Source organism: Dromaius novaehollandiae, chromosome 12 (genome assembly GCF_036370855.1).
Source record: "Dromaius novaehollandiae isolate bDroNov1 chromosome 12, bDroNov1.hap1, whole genome shotgun sequence".
NCBI lineage: Eukaryota > Metazoa > Chordata > Aves > Casuariiformes > Dromaiidae > Dromaius > Dromaius novaehollandiae.
The window spans coordinates 13,494,166-13,513,495 of record NC_088109.1 but is presented as its reverse complement, the minus strand read 5'-3'; the positions used below and the strand labels follow the sequence as shown (position 1 = coordinate 13,513,495).

Genomic DNA, 19,330 nt, shown 5'->3' with positions numbered 1-19,330 from the left:
ACTCTGCACAGCCTGGACAAATAGCAGCCAAAGGAAAATGTGGCACCTAATTAGGAGGATTTGGAGGCACAAATTCCAGGCAGAGAGAAGAGATGTTTAGGATGGTAAACAAGGGGATAATTAGGACAAATAAGGCACGATTAAGAAAGGAAATAAAGGAAATAGCTGGCTAAATATCATCAGGTCACTCCCGGCAGTAAGCACTATTTGACTGTGAACACAGTTTCAAGGGGGATGCTAGTTTTCTGAGTCATTTCAAAGACTGGAGGATAACTTCTGGCGTGGTTTTCTACCTGTAGTTCACCTGAGGCTCTAGGGATTGCTTCTACAGAAAAGCAAGGCTTTTGCTAAGCTCAAATTTGCTATACAAACTCCACATCTTTTTAGAAGATCCCCATATTGAACAAGTTTGCATGCCCTGCTGTAAGATACAGTCAGCATGAAGTATTTTGGGATCCCCCACAGACATGTCGTTCCCAACTTAAGTCTGCGTGATCCTCTTCTCAGGTTCAGCTTTCCAGCTTCACTTCAGTAAGCCTCACGGAGAGGAGGTGCACTTAGACTGCGCTGCTGGCCTCAGTCCCCTTCCATCACATTTTTCACTGAGTTGAAGCAGGTTTTTATGCTGCTGTCATGCCATTAGAATGACATCTGGAGAATCCGGTCCTTAGCTTTTCTCTTCTCTCGTCGTCATTCTGGTTAATCATATGTTGCATGATTTTGGCAGGTTCTATTTATGGATCCAAGCTCAAAGGCTAGGCAGGTGTCAACATCTCTGAGTTACAGAAGGGACATTTCTGTTTAAAGAGAGATGGAGCTTCTGCCTAAAAGCATAAGGTATCTCTGTAGCAGAGCCAGGAGTAAGATCCATGTCTTCTCACTTCTAGCCTCAGGCTCAAACTAATTGAGTATGTTAACTCCCACATAACTGTGTCAGGAGGAAAGATCTTGCCTTCCAGTCCACCTGTGCTTTCCATCTGATTCACTCTGAGGCTAGAGCGCAGTGCTTAGGACACCAGGACTGAAAACTGTGTCTCTCAATCAGAAGACTGCTGAATGCCACCACAAGGACCTTGAAACTTTGATCCTACTTTCCTTACTGCTCCTTTGAAATACGGAGATGACGGGGAATCCGCACATTCCCCCTGTATTAACAAACCCTACCCCTCAGCACAAACATGGTGTGTGCAAACATGGCTCTGCTCCTCCCAGCTCAAGACACGACCCCATCTCCTTGACTGCATGCGTCCTCCAACTTCAGTTGAGAACCGCTGCCCTCTGTACCCTTTCCCCTGTCCAGTGCTTAGTGGTGGCAAGGCTCGCTCAGTTTGTCCTTGCTGAGTCGCTCGCAGTGTTGCCAGACTGAAGCAAGACGAAAGGTGATCCTTAGCAGTGATAGTATAACATTGAGGCCTTCAAAGAAAGCTGGCACTTGATGCTTTACCTGCTCCCATCTGCTGTCCCTGGGCAATCTCACCTGACTTGCACTTGTCAGAGGCAGAAGGTGCAATCGTGGTTTCTAAGACAGTATTATGCTCTCATATCTTCGCCAAATTCCACTCTTCTAGGATATCTTATCTCTCTAAAATACTCTTCCCGTTTGTGTTGGATCAGGCTGCTGGACAGGATATTATTTCCTGGCCTAAACTGCTTTGCTGTGCAGGTGCTGAGCAACTGGAGAGACAGATGTGGCTGTGTTGTCGCTACTTAGCTACTGATTTCTATTATTAGGCATAATTTTTTTCCACAGGATACAACATGTGCTGTATTCATGCGTCTCTGCCCTTCCGCGCGCCGGGAATTCAGTCTCCGGTGCTCCTCCTGTCCTCTGCTGCTGTTGGGACTCGCAGCAGTAGGCTGCTGGTTTGCAAAATCCTAGTGGTGTGTTTTGGTAGTCAGGAATTTGATATTCAACTGAGGTCACCCCAACGAGCTCACAGAGGACACTGGGCAGCTACCTGGGAGTAGCAGCAGAGCTTGCCCATTTCCTGGCCAACAGCTTCAGTGGGAACAGGCCTTCTCCGTACCTCAGCCCTCGCATGCCCCAGTGCACGGTCTCTAACACAGGCGAAGGAGCCCTGCCCCCCGCATGACAATTGCCTGGTTTTAGCGATGGTTTCAGCTGCCCAAACTCAGCTCTTCTCAGAGAGGCTCAGCATCCCGCCGCAAGCACAAGACAGTTCAAAGCCAGCACCCAGAGGGAGCAGGGAAGACACGGACACAGGGTCCTCCAGAAAGGAGACTGGAAAGGCGGTGGGCCAGAAGAGCTGTCCATCCAGCCATCCTGTGCCCGGAGAGACAGTGGCACCCCGTGGCGAGACCAGTTCATTGCAGTTTGTCACCGGGGCCTTGTCAGACAGCACCCACCTAACCACAGGTCCGGTGCTATCTTCTTACAAGCCATGGTGACGTCTAAGAGCCTACAGGCAGGGGCATTTCTGGGGCACCGGGGGCCTCCGGTCCACCCTCAGCACGCGGCATGCTCCCGCACCGTGTGTCACAGAGATGAGGCTGAGCTGCCCTCCTATTTATATCGTGATGCTTCTGCTTTGCTATATTAGTACCAGGCTGAATCATCCAACCGGGCGCCTGGAAGAGGCATTTCAGATCTGCGATTGCCAGCTGCCTCCTTAGTCACTTTTGCTTCTTGTGCCTCCTGTTTCAGTGTTACTGTCCCACATTTGATTGCTGCCAAGTGCAGAGACACTTGGTATTAAAAGGTTGTCAGCTACCCTTCAGAGAAGACAGATCTCCAAAATCCACACCATCTGCAGTTGTGACAGAGTCGCTGGCTGAAATGCAACAGTTTTCCAGCTCACGCCCTTGACAAGCAGCAGCCCGTTAGCATGTTCTGTGTCTCAAAATTGCTCTTCCGGTTTCTATGGGACAGGTGCTCTTCCTCACTTCCTGTCCTAAACGGCATCACTCATTGTGCAGGTGCTGAACAACTGTGGCGACAGACGTGGCCGTCTTTCAGAGCTGCCCTGATTAGCTCCTCATTATCACTATTGCATACAGACTCGCATCGGAAAAATAACACCGGAACCATATTCCCACCTCTCATGATTTCAGTGTGAACCTGTACGGACTAAGATGATTCAAGCGGATTTCACAGGAGCCAGTGCAAACGTGGTCAAGCCAGATCGATTTTGAAATAAAAGGGGCAGACGTTACAGTATCTGCATGTGAATTCGCATTCGGATCTCTCCCGTGACTCACATTCCTGGCACGAGGGAGTCCGGCGTGACAGCCTGGCAGAGCAGCCAGACGGCATCGCGCTAGATGTGACAGCAGGCCCAACGCGGGAATGCCGCCGGGCCGCCGGGCTCCTCATCCCCAGAGCCTGCGGATGCGGCGGGAAGGGTGCCAGCACCCACTGGGGACGGACATCCCGCCACGGCCGCCCTGGGGAGGCCAGGCCCGAGCGCAGTGGGGCTCAGCGCTGCCATCGCCCCAACGTCCCGAGTCTCCGGCTCCCTGTGGGGCGCCTGAGGCGGGTCCGGCCCCCTTGGCTGGGTGTCCCCAGGGACGGGGTGTCCCCCCGCACCCGCCCCCGACCCGCCCCCCTCTCCTGCCCCCGCGCCCCGCCTCAGGCCGGCTCCGCGCTCCCGCCACGGCGCGTCATGCATATTCACGAGGGGGCGTGGCCTGCCCGCAGCCTATCCATTATTCATGAGGTTTCGCGCGCTTTTGCCGACCACGTGGGGCTCTTTCGCGCGGAATCCGGCCGGCGCAGGAAGAAGCGGCGGTGATGGCGGTGAGCGGCCGCGCCGCGCCGGGCCGGGCCGGGCGGGAGCAGCGGCGCCGGGCGCGACCCCCGCGGGGTGCAGAGCCCGCTTGCTCCTCGCCGCGGGCGTCTTTGCACTGCGGATCCCGATCCCCGGGATCCAGTGATCAGCGGGATCACTGCGGCCCCGATCACCGTCGCGCAGGGTTCAGGGGGGTCTCGGGGGGGGCGGGGGGTCGGAGGCTCCCAGCGGGGACAGCCTAAATGCCGTGGGAAGTCTCCCCGGTGCCCTGCGTGGGGGGGGGGGGGGGAGACCGGAGCCTCTCCCTCCCCCCCCCGGCTGCCTTAGGCTCTGAGGATTAATCCCCCCTGCGTGCACCTCCGCTGTCATGTGCAAGGAGGGCAAACCGGGGAGCGCTGACCCCCTCTCCCCCCGCCCGGTGCCGGGGAGGAGGTGCCCCGGGCCCCGCCGCCGCCCTCACCCGCCCCCTCCTTGCAGGACTCCTCCGAGTCGCAGGCCGCGGCCACCAGCCCCGTGCGCAGCTCGCGCCGCGGCGATGCCTTCACGTCCAGCCCCGGGCGGGACCTGCCCCCCTTCGAGGATGAGTCCGAAGGGCTCCTGGGGACCGAGGGGCTCCCCGAAGAGGAGGAGGAAGGGGAAGAGCTCATCGGGGAAGGCATGGAAAGGTAAGGAAATCCACGGAGCCGGCTCCCTGGGGGTTGCTAAAGGTGACCTGGGGGTTGCTAAAGGTGACCTGGGAGCCACCAGTGACACCGGGGCCCTTAGCCGTGGTGGGACACCTCTGGAGCGCTGGTACCTGCGGTGACGGTGCCGAAGAGCTGCTGGACAGTGGAGAGGGGTAAGGGCGACATGCCAATCAAGTCCTGGGAGAACAGAACAAATTGCTCATTGGGAGCAAAATGCCATTTCATCCAGTGTGGATAAACCTGGACCTTCCTGGATGGCCTGTGTGATGCACGTGCAGCCCAGCTCCTTGCTCTTGCAGGCATGAATTTTGCCGTTTTGTTACTCAGCCAGATCTGCTGGCAAGGTAATGAACTTTGCAACGCAAAGGCCTGAGTGCTGGCATCGTAACCATGGTGCTGGAGCCCTTTGTGCTGCCAGGCATCTTTCTTTGTAAAATGCCTTCCTGCTGCTCAGTCTTGCTGCAGAATAACTGCCCCGACACTTGTCCAGCAGTAGCCGGAGACGAGCTGGAGACCTGGAGCCTGGCTTGATTCAGTGCTGTCTGTGCGTGCTAGGGACTACCGCCCCATCCCAGAGCTGGACGTCTATGAAGCAGAGGGCCTGGCCTTGGACGATGAGGATGTGGAGGAGCTGACTGCCAGCCAGCGGGAAGCCGCAGAGCGAGCGATGAGGCAGCGAGACCGCGAGCTGGAGCGGGGCATGGGCCGCATGAGGAGGGGGTTGCTTTACGGTAGGTGTACGTGAGGTTTTACAGGTAGGCTGATCCTGTGTGGTTGACTGTAACCTGGCCCTGGTGGGGGGAGCTAGTCTCTCTCACCATCAGAAAGGCAAGGAGGTCTCTGGAGCTCCAGCAGCTCAGAGTATCTTTGGGTTCATAGAGAAATTTTTGGCAGTGGGCATGGTTGGACTCCCCAGGACATGATCCCTTTGTTTTGGTCTTCTGGTTGCTGCTGGAACAAAGTCAGGGCCCCAGGCCTGTATCAAGGGTTTGGGATTGTCCCCAGCACATGCTGGGGAGTGTGCTGGGGTTGGTGTTCCTACAGAGACTTCTGTGGGCTGGCTGGAAGGGCCTTTATTGCACTTGGAAGTCCAGGCCTTCCTCCTTCAGCATATTAATGATCATGTGTGGGTGCTGTTGAATAAGAATATTCTTGTTTCCCCTAAGAAGGTCTGTAGCTACGTTGTAAAAGGTGTAGGAGCCAGGCTAGAACTGAGCCTGAGGGTGGCTGAATCTAGAATGGCTCCCTGTTTGTATCCCAGGCTTTGACCTACCTCTTTGCTTCCAAAGCCTGTGCAATTCAACTGTGACTAGTCCAAGCAGTGGGAATGGGAATCCCAACTCTGACCAGCTTCTCCTCCCCATCCTCAGATAGCGACGATGAAGATGAAGACCGCCCTTCGCGGAAGAGGCGGCTGGCGGAACGAGCTGCCGATGGCATGGAAGAGGAGGATGAAGATATGATTGAGAGCATTGAGAATCTGGAAGACATGAAGGGGCACTCGGTGAGGGAATGGGTTTCCATGGCAGCTCCCCGACTTGAGATCTACCACCGTTTCAAGAACTTCCTGAAGACCCATGTGGATGACCATGGACACAATGTTTTCAAGGAGAGGATCAGCGACATGTGCAAAGGTAGGGCTTGGGGATTACAGGCTCTCTCCTCTTGATGTGGGTTGCAATACTTTCCAGTGAACCAGTCCATCAGTGGATTTTCTCTGCCTGTCCTGTTTGTCCCAGACATTGAGTCAGCACTTTAAAGAACTCTGAGCCTGATGGAGATAAATGAATAATGGAAGCATCTCTACTGTCTTCTTTGATTCTGGCTTACTAATTAGAAGGCTCTTGGCATCTGCTACTCATTAATATTCATACCATAGAAATGCTGGCCAAAAAAATATGTGGGGCAGCAGACAGTGGTCTGCAAGCTCATGATCTGAAAGAGACAACAATTACTTGCTGTCTGTGCCAGTTACTTTCACACACTGGAAACTGGATTATCCAGTGAGGGGACACAGATAGACCTGGTGACTTTGAAAATGATGTCAGTGTTGCAGCCATGTATTCTGACTAGGAACTGACAGAAGCAGCAATCTTTAAGGCTGTCATTGATAAATTTTAAAAACAGAAATTGTCACAGCTAATAACAGCTCAAGTAACTGTAGTTTCTTGTATTCCTTCTTTATATTGAGGCAGAAGCCTGAGTACTGGATTAGGATTAGTGTTGTACAGCAAGAAAAGCCATTTGTCTTGTTCCTTCCTGGGAACATAAGAGACAGAAGATCTTTGCCAGCCATTCAGCACAGTTGTTTCTCCCGTTAATTTCTGCTTCCTGGAGGTCTGTGGTGGAGTTATGTGTTGGAGTGAGGCTTCCGAGTCTCAGGAACACTGAGCCTGGGAAATATCTGTGCTGAACTGGTGAGGAACAATCAAAATTTTGGTCCTGGTAAAGAATTTAGCAGAAAAATGACTGTAAAACAAAAGTTTTCCAACCATTTCAACTTCTTGACCTCTGAATATTTTTTCATGGGAGGTGTAAACATCAGAAAAACCTGCAGAAAGAAGGCTTGTCTCTTCTGGTCTTTTGCGGACTCTTCGAGGGGTGGGCAGGTTGCAAATAAAATTCACCCCCTCTTTTTCTCCAGAAAACAGAGAGAGCTTGGTGGTGAACTACGAAGATCTGGCTGCCCAGGAACATGTCCTTGCCTACTTTCTGCCTGAGGCCCCAGCAGAAATGCTGAAGATCTTTGACGAAGCAGCCAAGGAAGTGGTGTTGGCCATGTACCCCAAATATGATCGTATTGCTCAGGAGATCCATGTCCGTATCTCCCACCTCCCTCTGGTGGAAGAGCTGAGGTCACTCAGGTAAGCAGCAGAATTGCCAGCTCAGGAGAGCTAGACTGCTGGCTGAAGCTCTGGATAGGTCCGACGGGATGACTGAGCCCAATACAGGAAAAAAATTACTTTAAGAATTAACTTCCAGTGTCCCCAAAGGTAAAACACAAACCTCAGGAGAAAACTCTTACTGAAGACTGTTTCCTATTAAGCCTTTACCAGTTGTGCCTTGTAGCAAGAATGCCTTCTGGGTCTTCTGCCTTCTCTACACCCTGCAAGCGTCCAGCATCTCTCTATCTTTCCTTAGGCAACTGCACTTGAACCAGTTGATCCGGACCAGTGGCGTGGTGACGAGTTGCACAGGGGTCCTGCCTCAGCTCAGCATGGTCAAATACAACTGCAGCAAGTGCAGCTTCATCCTGGGACCCTTCTTCCAATCCCAGAACCAGGAGGTGAAACCTGGTTCCTGTCCAGAGTGTCAGTCTCTTGGTCCCTTCGAAATCAACATGGAAGAGGTAAGAGATGTGGGCTCCTGGGAGCCTCCTGTCTGGACAGGGTTATCTGCTCGTCCTGCCTAGGCTGCTGCCTTGCCTGTTCTTCCCACCTGGCCTTGGCTCCCTGCCTTCGAACAAGCTCGGTGCTGTGAGAGGGCAGTAGTGGTATATGCAGAGCATAATCTTGTCTGTTTGAGTTAATGAGCTGAATCTGCCTGATTTGGCACCCAAAAGTCCTTTACTGTCTCTTCGTAAGTGTTTGGGCTGAATCTTTTGCCACATTAATCTCTGCGGTGCATAGTGACCTATCAGTATTGTACAAATGCAGAAACAAAGCATCCAGCTCTCCTCCTTCCCAAGTCAGGTCAGTGTTTCCTGATCTGCCAGTTAAGGAAACTAGAGGACAGTAGCAAAATCACTGATATGGAGGTTCTGGCTTTAGTTCTTTGCTCTGCTACCTTTAACCATCACAAGCATGGTGTCCTCCAGGAAACAGTTCAAGATTTGGATCGACCTTGGAGGCTGAAATGCAGAGGCCAGATGTGGCAAAGAACTTTGCTGTCCCCATGGTTGTCCCCACACCCTAGAATTGCTCCTAATAACCTCCATCCCTTCATGCCCTTAGTTAGTACCCAAGGTGTAGTAAATCTTCAAATGGACTTTTTCCAGTGAGATGCCTTTGGAAAGCACCAGCACTGCTGATACCACCCAGACTTGCTGGGTAACTTTTATTTTGTTGCTGCAGACGGTCTATCAGAACTATCAGCGCATCAAAATCCAGGAGAGCCCTGGCAAGGTAGCTGCTGGCAGGCTGCCTCGCTCCAAGGATGCCATTCTCCTCGCTGATCTGGTTGACAGCTGCAAGCCAGGGGATGAGATTGTGAGTAAATTGTTGAAGTTATGTATGAGGTGAGCACAGAGCATTTTTAAACTCACTGACAATACAATAACATCAAAGATAGTTGTATCCAGAAGAGACGTGGGGAGGGGTTATCTACAGGCACATTTGGACAGTTACTTTCAAGACTGGTATCTTAAAATGGAAAGAGGGGGCTGTCCTATACTGTATGGGAACTGATATATCCTCTCCTGGTTCCAAGGAGCTAACAGGGATCTACCACAACAACTACGATGGCTCCTTGAACACTGCCAATGGGTTCCCAGTGTTCGCGACTGTTATCCTGGCCAACCACATTGCCAAGAAGGACAACAAGCTGGCCATCGGGGAGCTGACTGATGAGGACGTGAAAGTGATTGTGGGTCTGTCCAAAGATGAGCAAATTGGGGAGAAGGTGAGTCAGCCTCAGACAGGCCTCCTCTTCCTGCTGACAGCCAGCCATAACCTGGCAGGTGGATTGGAGAATGATGGAAGGTATCAGCTGGCAAAATGGTGGTCAGAGGAACTTTTAGAAATCCCACTCCTGGCTGAAAGCATCTGGTCTTCTGTAGCTCTCAGACAGCTGTTGAAGAGAGTGAGTTGCAGGAAGGAGGTGTGTAGGGCACTCTCTCCTTGTACTTTTTGGGGTCAGATTCTCTGTGTCTCCCCTTCCTTCTCTGAGCCTTCCACATCACAACAGGGTGAAAGACACTATTTATATATATGATCATTATTCTCTCTCCACATATCCTGAAAGCAAAGGGAGAGGAAGAGTTCTGAGGAGCTGATGCTTGTCTCCAGTCCCTTTAAGAGGATGTTATTAGCTTAAGCTGTAGAAGTCTTAGCTTTGCTTCTCTCTGCGTGGAAAGACCTGAATCCAGCGCTCGGAAGGACAGAGCTCCTGTATGGGTGCACATGGAACCTCACTTGGGGTGGATTTAGGTTCTCTACTGTGGAGACTTCATTCTGTTATCTTGGTCACACAGTTTAGTATTCACTGTGCAGTTCCCTGTGGGTGGAGCAGCTTCATTTGAGCCAGGGCTAGTTTGAAATCTGTAGTCTCCAGCATCAGGATGTTATCAAAATACCCTTGAGAAAGTACATCAGTTGTTTATAATAATGAATGCTTGACCATGATGGCAAATCATGTGCAGCACAGTGCATCCAGCTACTCTCATGTGCAGTCAGCAAGTCTCACACTGAATCAAGGTCTCCAGTTTAGCAAAACCTGATAACAGGCACAGCCTCTCCGGTGTGCTCTGTGCGCAACAGCAGTACGGAGGCAGTGTCAGGAGTTTCCAGCACCAGACTACAGAATCTCCCATGGTCCAGCAGCACCATTTTTGTGAAGCAACTTTAGGGGACACTGGGTGGATAGTTAAATCTGAAATATCCCCCTCTCAGTGGTTAAAGGGCCCTTTGGAAAGAGCAATATTCTAAGGGAAACTGTAGGTGCTGCCCCTTAGTGCTTTTCATGCCAAATTCTGCCTAGACTGAGCAATGGTATTCTCTGGACAACTTATCTGGTTTTCCTTTCAGATTTTTGCCAGTATTGCCCCATCTATTTATGGGCATGAAGATATCAAGAGAGGCTTGGCTTTAGCTCTGTTTGGTGGGGAGCCCAAAAATCCAGGTGGGTGTCACTTGTATTTGGTGTCACATGGTGCTGCTTCACTCAGCTGAAAGCAAATGGAGTTGGGGTTGTCTGCGCTATTGCAACGAGAGTGGTTAGAGTTGTCTGTATGTCTTGGTGACAGACGAGGTAACAGACTAAGGGATATCTGCGATGGAAGTGACTGTTTTTATCACACTGCAAACTTGGTGTAGGAGTTGAAATGCTAAGACTGAAAACAGCTCCTGCTGCAAACCTGGGCAAATTTTTATCTCTCCCCATCTAGGAGGTCAGGTTTAATGCCTCTGCAGAGGCTTGACCTCTTGGCATCCTGATCTCTTAGAAGGAAGTATTCAGCAAGGTTAGAAATGCTGTTTTTCACACCTGCATCTTAAAAAGATGCAGTTGCAGTGGGAAGTGAGACGTTCTGCTTTGGATTCTGCATGCTCATGTGCCACTAACTTTGGTCTTTTATTACTTTGGTCTTTCTGGGTGCTCTAAGCTGTAACAAAATGTGACGGCATCCAAAGCTGATTTTCCCTCAACTTCCCTATAGAGTGTTCCCCCTGCCTGCTCTTTGCCTTCCCTTCAGCTCTGTGGCCTACAGGGCAGGGGTGCTATCAGGTTGTACACAGAAGAGTCAGCTGCTTGTGTGTCTCTCCCATTTCTGTTACAGGCGGCAAACACAAAGTCCGTGGCGACATCAATGTGCTTCTGTGTGGTGACCCCGGTACTGCGAAATCACAGTTTCTTAAGTACATAGAGAAGGCGTCTAGCAGAGCCATCTTCACCACCGGCCAGGGTGCCTCTGCTGTAGGCCTCACAGCCTATGTCCAGAGGCACCCAGTCAGCAAGGAGTGGACTTTGGAGGCAGGAGCCCTTGTGCTGGCTGACAGAGGCGTCTGCCTGATTGACGAATTCGACAAGGTGAGTCCCAGCTTCATCGTCTCTGTGGGAAGGCTGAGCTGTGGATGGACTGGCTGTAACCTCTGCAGTGAGGAGGCACTGTAACTCAGGCTACCATCCCCCAGCCAGCTGGGGTTCCTGCAGTTTGGTCGGATCCTTTGCTAGTCCATAATGTAGTATGCTGCCTTTCCAGAGCTTCCCACACAAGCTAATTCCCCTTGGTGCATTGGGCAACGGGTGTAGACATAGATTCAGTCTGTGTCATCCTTGCTTTCTCATAGATGAATGATCAGGATAGGACCAGCATCCACGAAGCCATGGAACAGCAAAGCATTTCCATTTCCAAAGCAGGCATTGTCACATCCTTGCAAGCCCGTTGCACTGTAATTGCTGCTGCCAATCCCATAGGTAAGTGCTGGGGGACCACAGGACCACCTCAGGCCTCCATCATCAGTCAGTTGTCACAAGAACTGCAGCATTGCTTCCCCTGCCTCTGCTTGGTATCTGCAGTCTGGAGCAGAGAACAAGCAGCAAAGACTGCCTGTGCAGGAAGTCAGTGTTTGCTTCAACGCTTCACCCTTGGAGTCTATGTTTGACCTTGAGGTTTGTCTTTGTGATCCAGGTGGGCGATATGACCCATCATTGACTTTCTCAGAGAACGTAGACCTGACAGAGCCCATCATCTCTCGATTCGATATCCTGTGTGTGGTGAGAGACACAGTGGACCCTGTGCAGGTACAGGCTGTGCTATGAATCTGGGCTTGTGCAGGGCTCGTGGTGGTACTGTTGGGATGCTCAGCTGCAAATGGCCTCTGTGTTTTGCTGTCCAGTGAGTGACTTTTGTTCCTATTATTGCACTGCTCTCTTGTAGGATGAAATGCTTGCCCGATTTGTTGTGGGCAGCCATGTCAAGCACCATCCAGGTAGTAAGGAGGCAGTGAATGGGGATGCCAATGAGGTGATTCTTCCCAACACGTATGGGGTCGAACCCATTCCCCAGGAGATCCTGAGGAAATACATCATCTATGCCAAAGAGAAGGTCCACCCCAAACTCAACCAGATGGACCAGGACAAGGTGGCCCGGATGTACAGTGACCTCAGGAAAGAATCTATGGTGAGGATACTGAGAAAAGGGGGGAGGAAGTACGTGTCCAGACTGCAAATCAGCCTCTGACTGCTCCAGCATAGGTTGACACATTCTAGCTATTCACATCACAAGAGTCTGTGCTGCTTTTTTGTGAGAGATAGGCAGATCCAGCAGTGTCTGCTGAACAGATGATTCTTGATCTAATGCAGTCTTGCCTGTTGATAATGCATGGACTGGACACATGTACAGGTGCCTGCTATTGCAAGGTCCTCTACTGCAGCTGTGTCTGGCAGGCCTGTGGGAGATAGCAGTGTTAGCTCAGCCCCACATGCTCCTGGTGCCCTACAGGGAACCGCTCTGCATAGGAACATCCTTCTCTTTTGTTTGTGGGATCTCTTGGACTCATTTTATCCTCCCCCCTCCTCCTCTTATTCCAAAAAGAGGAATTTGTTAAGTCAGAGGGAAATTTTGGAGCTTGGGCAAACTAGGTTTTTATTGTTCCTTTAACTCCTCAGTAGGTAACAGGGGATTGCTGTCCCTGGCAAGACAGTAAACAATGGCAAAGAGAGACCCAGAGTAGCATCCCTTCACACTTTGGTGAATTAAAATGTTGAACAGGAGAGGCTTTGCTGCTCTGTGCAGATGTGCCAGCAGGTGGCAGAGCCTCCTTAGCCTGGAAAGGTCCTCAGAGGCCCAGGAGTAGTTCCCTATGGTGGCAAGTAGGTTCTGAGCCAGACTAGCCACCTTTCTAGCCCCATGCCTTTTATTTTGCAGTAAGGAGTTACTCCCTCCTCTCGCTCCTTAGGCAACTGGCAGCATCCCCATCACAGTGCGTCACATCGAGTCCATGATCCGGATGGCGGAGGCTCACGCCCGCATGCACCTGCGGGATTATGTGGTGGAGGATGACGTCAACATGGCCATCCGGGTGATGCTGGAGAGCTTCATCGACACGCAGAAGTTTAGTGTCATGCGGAGCATGCGCAAGGTGGGCGTGCATCTGTCGAGTGTTGTAGCTGCACCCCAGGCCCCGTGGCTTCGACTGCAGCCTCTTCGGCTGCTCTGGCCCTGGGAAGTGGCTCACCGAGGCTCAGCATGGTCATGTCCTGCAGGGCAAGGTGGCGAGCCTGTGTAAATGGAGTGCTGAGAGTCTGAAGGCACTGCTGTGTGGCTGTCCACGGTTAGTCTCTGGTGGGGCACGTAAGCTCTCTTAGGAGCTGTGCTTTGCTGAGGCTGAGAGGTGTGAGGCATGAAGTGTGTCCTGAGTCTCTGTATCCAAAACACTGCAGTTGCTCTCCTCTTTTGACCCCTTTACTCCTATTTTGGCACAGGACTCCCTCTACTGCTGCTGCCAGATAATGGTTATTGAGACAAGCAGGCAGTTAGTTTCTTCACTGTTTTTCTGTGTGCAGCTCTAGGGCTCCTCAGACGACAGTTAACCACAGCGTGGCCCTCACTGTGGTTTAGTACGCAAGAGTCTGCCCTTTTTGCTGAGTGGCAGGGCCTGGCTCTGAACTGCTCTTGGCTGGCTGCAGCCTGGCAGTTATCCCCTCCAAGAGCCTGCCCTCAGCCTGGGCAACTCGTGGCCTCTCTCGTTGACTGCGAAGAGCCAGCCAAATGTGAGCGTCTGCTGGGGAGGCACGGGGCAGTCTGGGCGAAGGGAGGCTGCTCCTTCCCCTCCCCTTCCCCCAGGGCAGCCCTCCGCAGCGGTAGGCGGTCAGCCCCTGGGAGGCTCCAGGGCTGGTGGCGTGGCCCCTGCAGATTGCAGGCAGTGGCAGGTTTGAGAGCAGCCAGCAGAGAAGTGTCTCGGCTGTTACGGGGCTATTGTGTAACTGCATGTGCAGGTGGCAGCCTGGCAAGGCCTGAGTCCCTCAGGAGATGCTGAGTGCAGGTGACAGTGGTGTCATTTGGTTCCCCTTGTGCTTTGTGGGAGGAGGGAGTTGGTTGGTGTCAGGCACGGAAGACCTGCAGTGCGTCACTCTGTTCCTAAACTCTCTTGGCTCCTCTCATCCTCCCTCCCAGACGTTCTCCCGCTACCTGTCGTTCAAGCGAGACAACAACGAGCTGCTACTGTTCATCCTGAAGCAGCTGGTCGCAGAGCAGGTGATGTACCAGAGAAACCGCTATGGTGCCCAGCAAGACACAATAGAAGTTCCAGAAAAGGACCTGGTGGATAAGGTATGGGCTTATTGTAACAAGCCTCCTTGCAGTTTGGCGCCTGCTCAGTGTCATCCTTTTCCCCCCTCAGTTCTCATGCACCCCGACAGAGCTTTGGGTTTGGAGCAATAAATCCTGCAGTATGACTGTTGCTTTGCAGGTGAATGAGGACATGAGTTCCATGGCACTTGCGTTTAAAGAAAAAAATTAGCAGAAAAATCTCTGCTTCTGTGAACATCCTCAGTTGATACTGGGGCTCACCCTTCTCCTCCCTAATGTACTCTCATCCCTGTGCAGGGGATGCATTCCTGGCTTCATGCCGTTCCCAGCCATGTATTTACCTTGCTTAGTAGTGAAACAGTATTTGCTTCCCTGGTTCCTGCTTTTCTGCTCCTCACATTGGGTGTACAGAGTAACTGCTCCCTCCAGAGCCATCAGCCTAGTGCTTACCTGTTCGACTATCCCCAGTCAGAGGTCTCCTGCAAAACTGACTCCCACTGAGAGAGATCTTGTGAGCTTTTGAATAATAGTTGTATTTTAGCTCTAGTGGAAGTAAAAGGACAAGCTGAGAGCAGGGAGATGCTGAGCCAGCATCCTCTCTTTGCTCAGCTCAGCTCTGCCAGTGCTCCTTCATCCTGACCTACAGCCTCCCCTGCTACTGCAGTTGTGGCTCCTGCTGAGCGGAGATTGCTGACTGTCAAATTGTGTGAGGTGTCTGCTATGGAAAACCACACGGTTCCTATTTTTTTTAACAAACTTTTTTACAAATTATTTTTTTATTCTCCCCTTCCTCCTCCCAGGCTCGGCAGATCAACATCCACAACCTCTCCGCCTTCTACGACAGCGAAGTGTTCAGGATGAACAGGTTCAGCCGGGACGTGAAGCGGAAGCTGATCATCCAGCAGTTCTGAGGCTGGCAGCGGAGTCTGCCGTGCGCTCCTGTGAGATAAAACCTCGGTGTTGCCACCCACCCGGGAATGCTACAAAGTAGATCATGATCCAGAGGGACTAAGCTGCACACTCTCTTGCTTGTTTTGTGCCTTATGGATTAAGGGAGTGCTGAGCTGTTGAAGACTTTGTAAATAGAACAGAGTTAAGTAGTTAAGTGCCCAGCTAAGTCTGTTTAGCAACTTCAGTCACTGTTTTGCCTTGTAGCTGAGCCCAGCGGGGAGAAAATTGCTGCCCACATAGATGGCGTGTTTGCTCTTTGCTTGTCCCTAGTTGTTATGGGCTCATCTACAGGAGGGGCAGAGAGGGAGCATTAGAAAAGCATTTGTCTGCCTTATCCATGCCCCTTGGATTGCAAGCACCCTCAGGGATTCCCTTTTCCCATCTCTGGCGACTGTGCAGCCTGCTGGGTGATAATTGAGACTGCTTTCAACCCTCCATGAACCAGCCAGCCTCTCAGCTCCAGGCCTTTGTGCCTGACACTTGACATTTCCCCAGTTGCCTACATGGGTTGACCTTGTGCTTGGTTTCTGCAGGGGAAGGATGGGGACGGGGGAAAATGAGGACTTAAATAAAACATAACTGTTTCTAATATTAGTGGTGATCGGTGTGGGCAGTGGAAGCTCCTTCAGGCAGTGTCCAGGAACATGAGGGGAAGGGCTTCCCATGCCTTACTGAGTTCCAGCTCTGTTCCAGCTGCTGTGACCAGATGTGAATTACAGCTGAATCCAAATGCTAGCACCTGAACTGAGCAGCATCTCCTTGTCCCCTGTGCTGAGGATGCAGTGCCCCAGTGTTGTTTTTGAGAGTGGTGGAGGAGCCCTGAGCTAGAGGTGTTCAGGAAGGTCAGAGTGAGCTGAGTGTTGGCACGCAATTCCCTTGTGTGCATTTTGAATACATTTGTTTCTCAATACCCTTGTGTTTCCTACTCTTTGGGGAACTTCTGCAGCTACAGGGAGGAAAGAAAAGCGTAACTGAGCAACCTGGACGCTGCACCGCCTGCCTGGCAGTTTGCTGATGCAGGGGGAGTTTTGTGTCCTGGGCTTCCCATCCTTTGTTTGCTCTTGATATTAGCAGGAACTCTCTGTGGGAGTGGAGGAGGATAAATCCTGCCTATGCTGGTCTCTCAGCTATTGCACATTTTCACTGTGGAGGGATACCAAGAGATAGTTGTCCACAAGACAGTGTGATGAACACTGCCATTCCCACCCAGGGCCTGCAGTGGATCTTTTTCCATCCTAACTGCTTATCGGAGCAATGATCCCACTGTGGGACTCTATCCCATGAATAGCAGTATCGTCTTGAGACCATCCCATTGCAGTATATATCTCCTACCTCCCTTCCTTTCCAAGTCTTTGTTTAGACAGCCTTGATCTCATGTCTTGGCTGCCATTTGGATTCCAGTGTGGGAAAAGCAGTAAACCCTCTCCAAGATGCAGCTGCAGTCGGTAGTGAATGTGCTTCGCCTGACTTGTCTTGAGGGACTGTAAGGCATCTCCAGCCTCCTCCCACCTTTGCTCGAGTGAATTTGTAAACTGGACGCTGCAGTCTTGGGCTGGCCAAGCAGACCATGTCCCTGGCTGTTGAACTGTGGAGCTTGTCATGCAGATGTGCGTGTGTGCGCGTCCCCTCAGCTTGGCTGTAACTCGAGGAGCTAGCAGTGCTTGAACTCTGCTGGGGGCTTAGCACATGACTCTCAGCCTGGAACTGGCTCTGCATGTTGCCTTTTCTGTCTGCCAGCTCCCTCCTGTGTATTTGTTTAACTGTTTTGGCTGTTTTTTCCCTTCCCACTGGGTCTCTGTCTACCAGGGCTTTCTGCAGGCAGCCTGCGGAGGCACTTTCCTGGCATGCCCTCCCTGGCTGAGCTAGCCCTTCGCTGCCTGAGTGTGTACATGGCTCAGGTGTGTGTGCGCTGGGGATGGCAGAGCTGCTGCGTGCCTGCAACCACATAGCGAGGCTGTGCTTAAAGCTGGCGTGGTCCCTAAGGGCTAGGGTGCAGAGCCGTTAGCACCTTGCCTCCTAATGCCAGGGGCTGTGGGCAGAGGCAGGCCCCGGGGAGAGCAGCCATGAGCACTTGCAAGCTGCATCCAACTCTGTGGGAACTCACACACTTTGCTGGCAAAAGCGCTGGCCCTGAGATGATAAAACCAGCAGTAATGAGGGATGCAATAAGCGCGTCAGCAATAGAGCTTGTGTGTTTAAGGAATTAATGTTGGGTGTGGAGGGAGGGAGAAAGGAGCTCTGTGTCGTGCTAGAGAAGTACAAAGCACTCCCTAAACACTTGCAACTTTGTGAAGCCCCTGCTCTGCCTTTGGTGACCCAGGCAGAGACTTACCCACCTAGCCAAGCATGTCACTGCAAACCATAGAGGAATACACAGTGCGAGGAATAAGTGGGACTCCTGGTTTTCACAGTTCTTTGCCCTGTTGCTGGACACAGCTGTTGACAGTCACCCTTCAGTTTTGTCCTACAAGCTACCCCTGCCTCCTTTGCTCTGACCCCCCCTCACTTGGCCCTGGGTGTAAGCAGCAGCAACAGAGAGGTGCTGTTGTTGGAGTCACTGATTTGTTGCTCTGCTCATCCTGCCTCCCCTTGAACCTCCCTATGGAGGTAGTTATGCCTTCCCACCTTGTGCTGCCAGCATCCAGCAGAGCAATGAATTCTTGCAGCTTTGCCCTTGCTCATGTTGGCATCAGCAGCTCAGCGGAGTGTTAATGCCAGTCTGAAGGCATGTTCCTCCTCTCATGGCCACTGAGCTTTTTGGGTTCCCTGGAGCAAGTTTTGGCTGTTGACAGCATCAGGTGTCTGGCTGGGACAGGGGTGCAGACAGGGGTGAACACAGATGCTGTTTGAACAGGGATTGTCTTGCCAGGGGGCTTGTTCCAGCTGAATGTAGCAAGGATTTTACTGAAGGGCTCTGGAGGTGAGCAAACCAGACGCCAAGCTCTAACAAAGCAGGGAGTTGCTCCCCTGACAACCCTGGGATTAGCCAAGCTTCAGCATTTGGCTCCTCACTGCTGATTCAGATATCGCATGGTGCCTCTGACAATCTGGGGCAAAAGCGAGGGAAGTGAGGCTTGTCCACGACAGGCATCACCTGGGCATCCATGGAAAAATGATGGGGGTGTTTGTGCAAAACAGACTGCGCTCTGGGAAGCCAGGCTGTGTCCCTGCTAGCGGCCATGCCCTCCTCGGGATTGTGGTTGTTGGCGACTGCTGAGTCAGACTGTCTTGGAAGAGCATCCTGACTTTGGAAAGGGCACGATGGGCCGGATCCTGATCCAGTTTAATTTGAATGTGCTGTGTGCAAACTCCTGAGAGGACAGTGTTGCTCTCTAAGTCGCTGTTTGACCTTAGCCTAGCATGGGGCATAAGCCTGAAAACACACACACACATGCGCACGCACGCATGCACACTGAATGCTTGCTTGGAGTATGTGAGCAGGTGCCTGCAGATAACCAGCTGAAACATGTGAGGGCATGTGATGTGGCTAAAAAAGAGAAGGACAGAGACCCTCTCCCCTCCCTACATGCCCTTTCCTATGTATTGAAAGGGTTTAGAGTCTTGATGGCTTCTGCTTTTATTATGATTATAAACCAACATGTTACACAGTCTGCAACTCCCGGGTTGTATCCAGTGTGCTAAGGGCTGGTTCTGAGCCTGCTTGTCAAATGAGTAGGGAACGTTCTACCTTCACTAGTATAAGATGTGGGTTTTTTTGTAACTAACACAAACACAACTTGGAAAAATTAGCATATGCAGCATTTTTGGACCAAAAGTATTTATTTTTTTCCTCTGCCAGACTTTGGCTGGAACCTGGTCTGTCCTTCTCCTGTGGGTTTAATAAAAGTCTGACTAGGAACTGGTTTACAAGGTCTTTCCCAGTGCAGCTGAGCTCAAGGCATCAGTGGTTGTACTGGACAGTGTCACCTTTGTGTCCTAGAGGAGCCAGCCAGGTGCCATCAAATCAGGAGGGCCAT

At 51.8% G+C, this 19,330-nt stretch overlaps 1 protein-coding gene across 1 annotated transcript; it reads left to right on the top strand.

The window, feature by feature from the left end:
* The first annotated feature begins 3,664 nt into the window (after positions 1-3,664).
* MCM2 (minichromosome maintenance complex component 2) lies at positions 3,665-15,942 on the top strand. The gene is made up of 16 exons (XM_026093127.2): positions 3,665-3,757; positions 4,227-4,414; positions 4,991-5,166; positions 5,806-6,069; positions 7,080-7,299; positions 7,577-7,784; positions 8,509-8,643; positions 8,864-9,055; positions 10,180-10,273; positions 10,929-11,179; positions 11,440-11,566; positions 11,781-11,893; positions 12,030-12,272; positions 13,051-13,233; positions 14,268-14,423; positions 15,203-15,942. The coding sequence occupies exons 1-16, from the start codon at positions 3,752-3,754 to the stop codon at positions 15,311-15,313; spliced, it is 2,667 nt and encodes an 888-aa protein (XP_025948912.1). The 5' UTR covers positions 3,665-3,751; the 3' UTR covers positions 15,314-15,942.
* Positions 15,943-19,330: the final 3,388 nt, after the last annotated feature.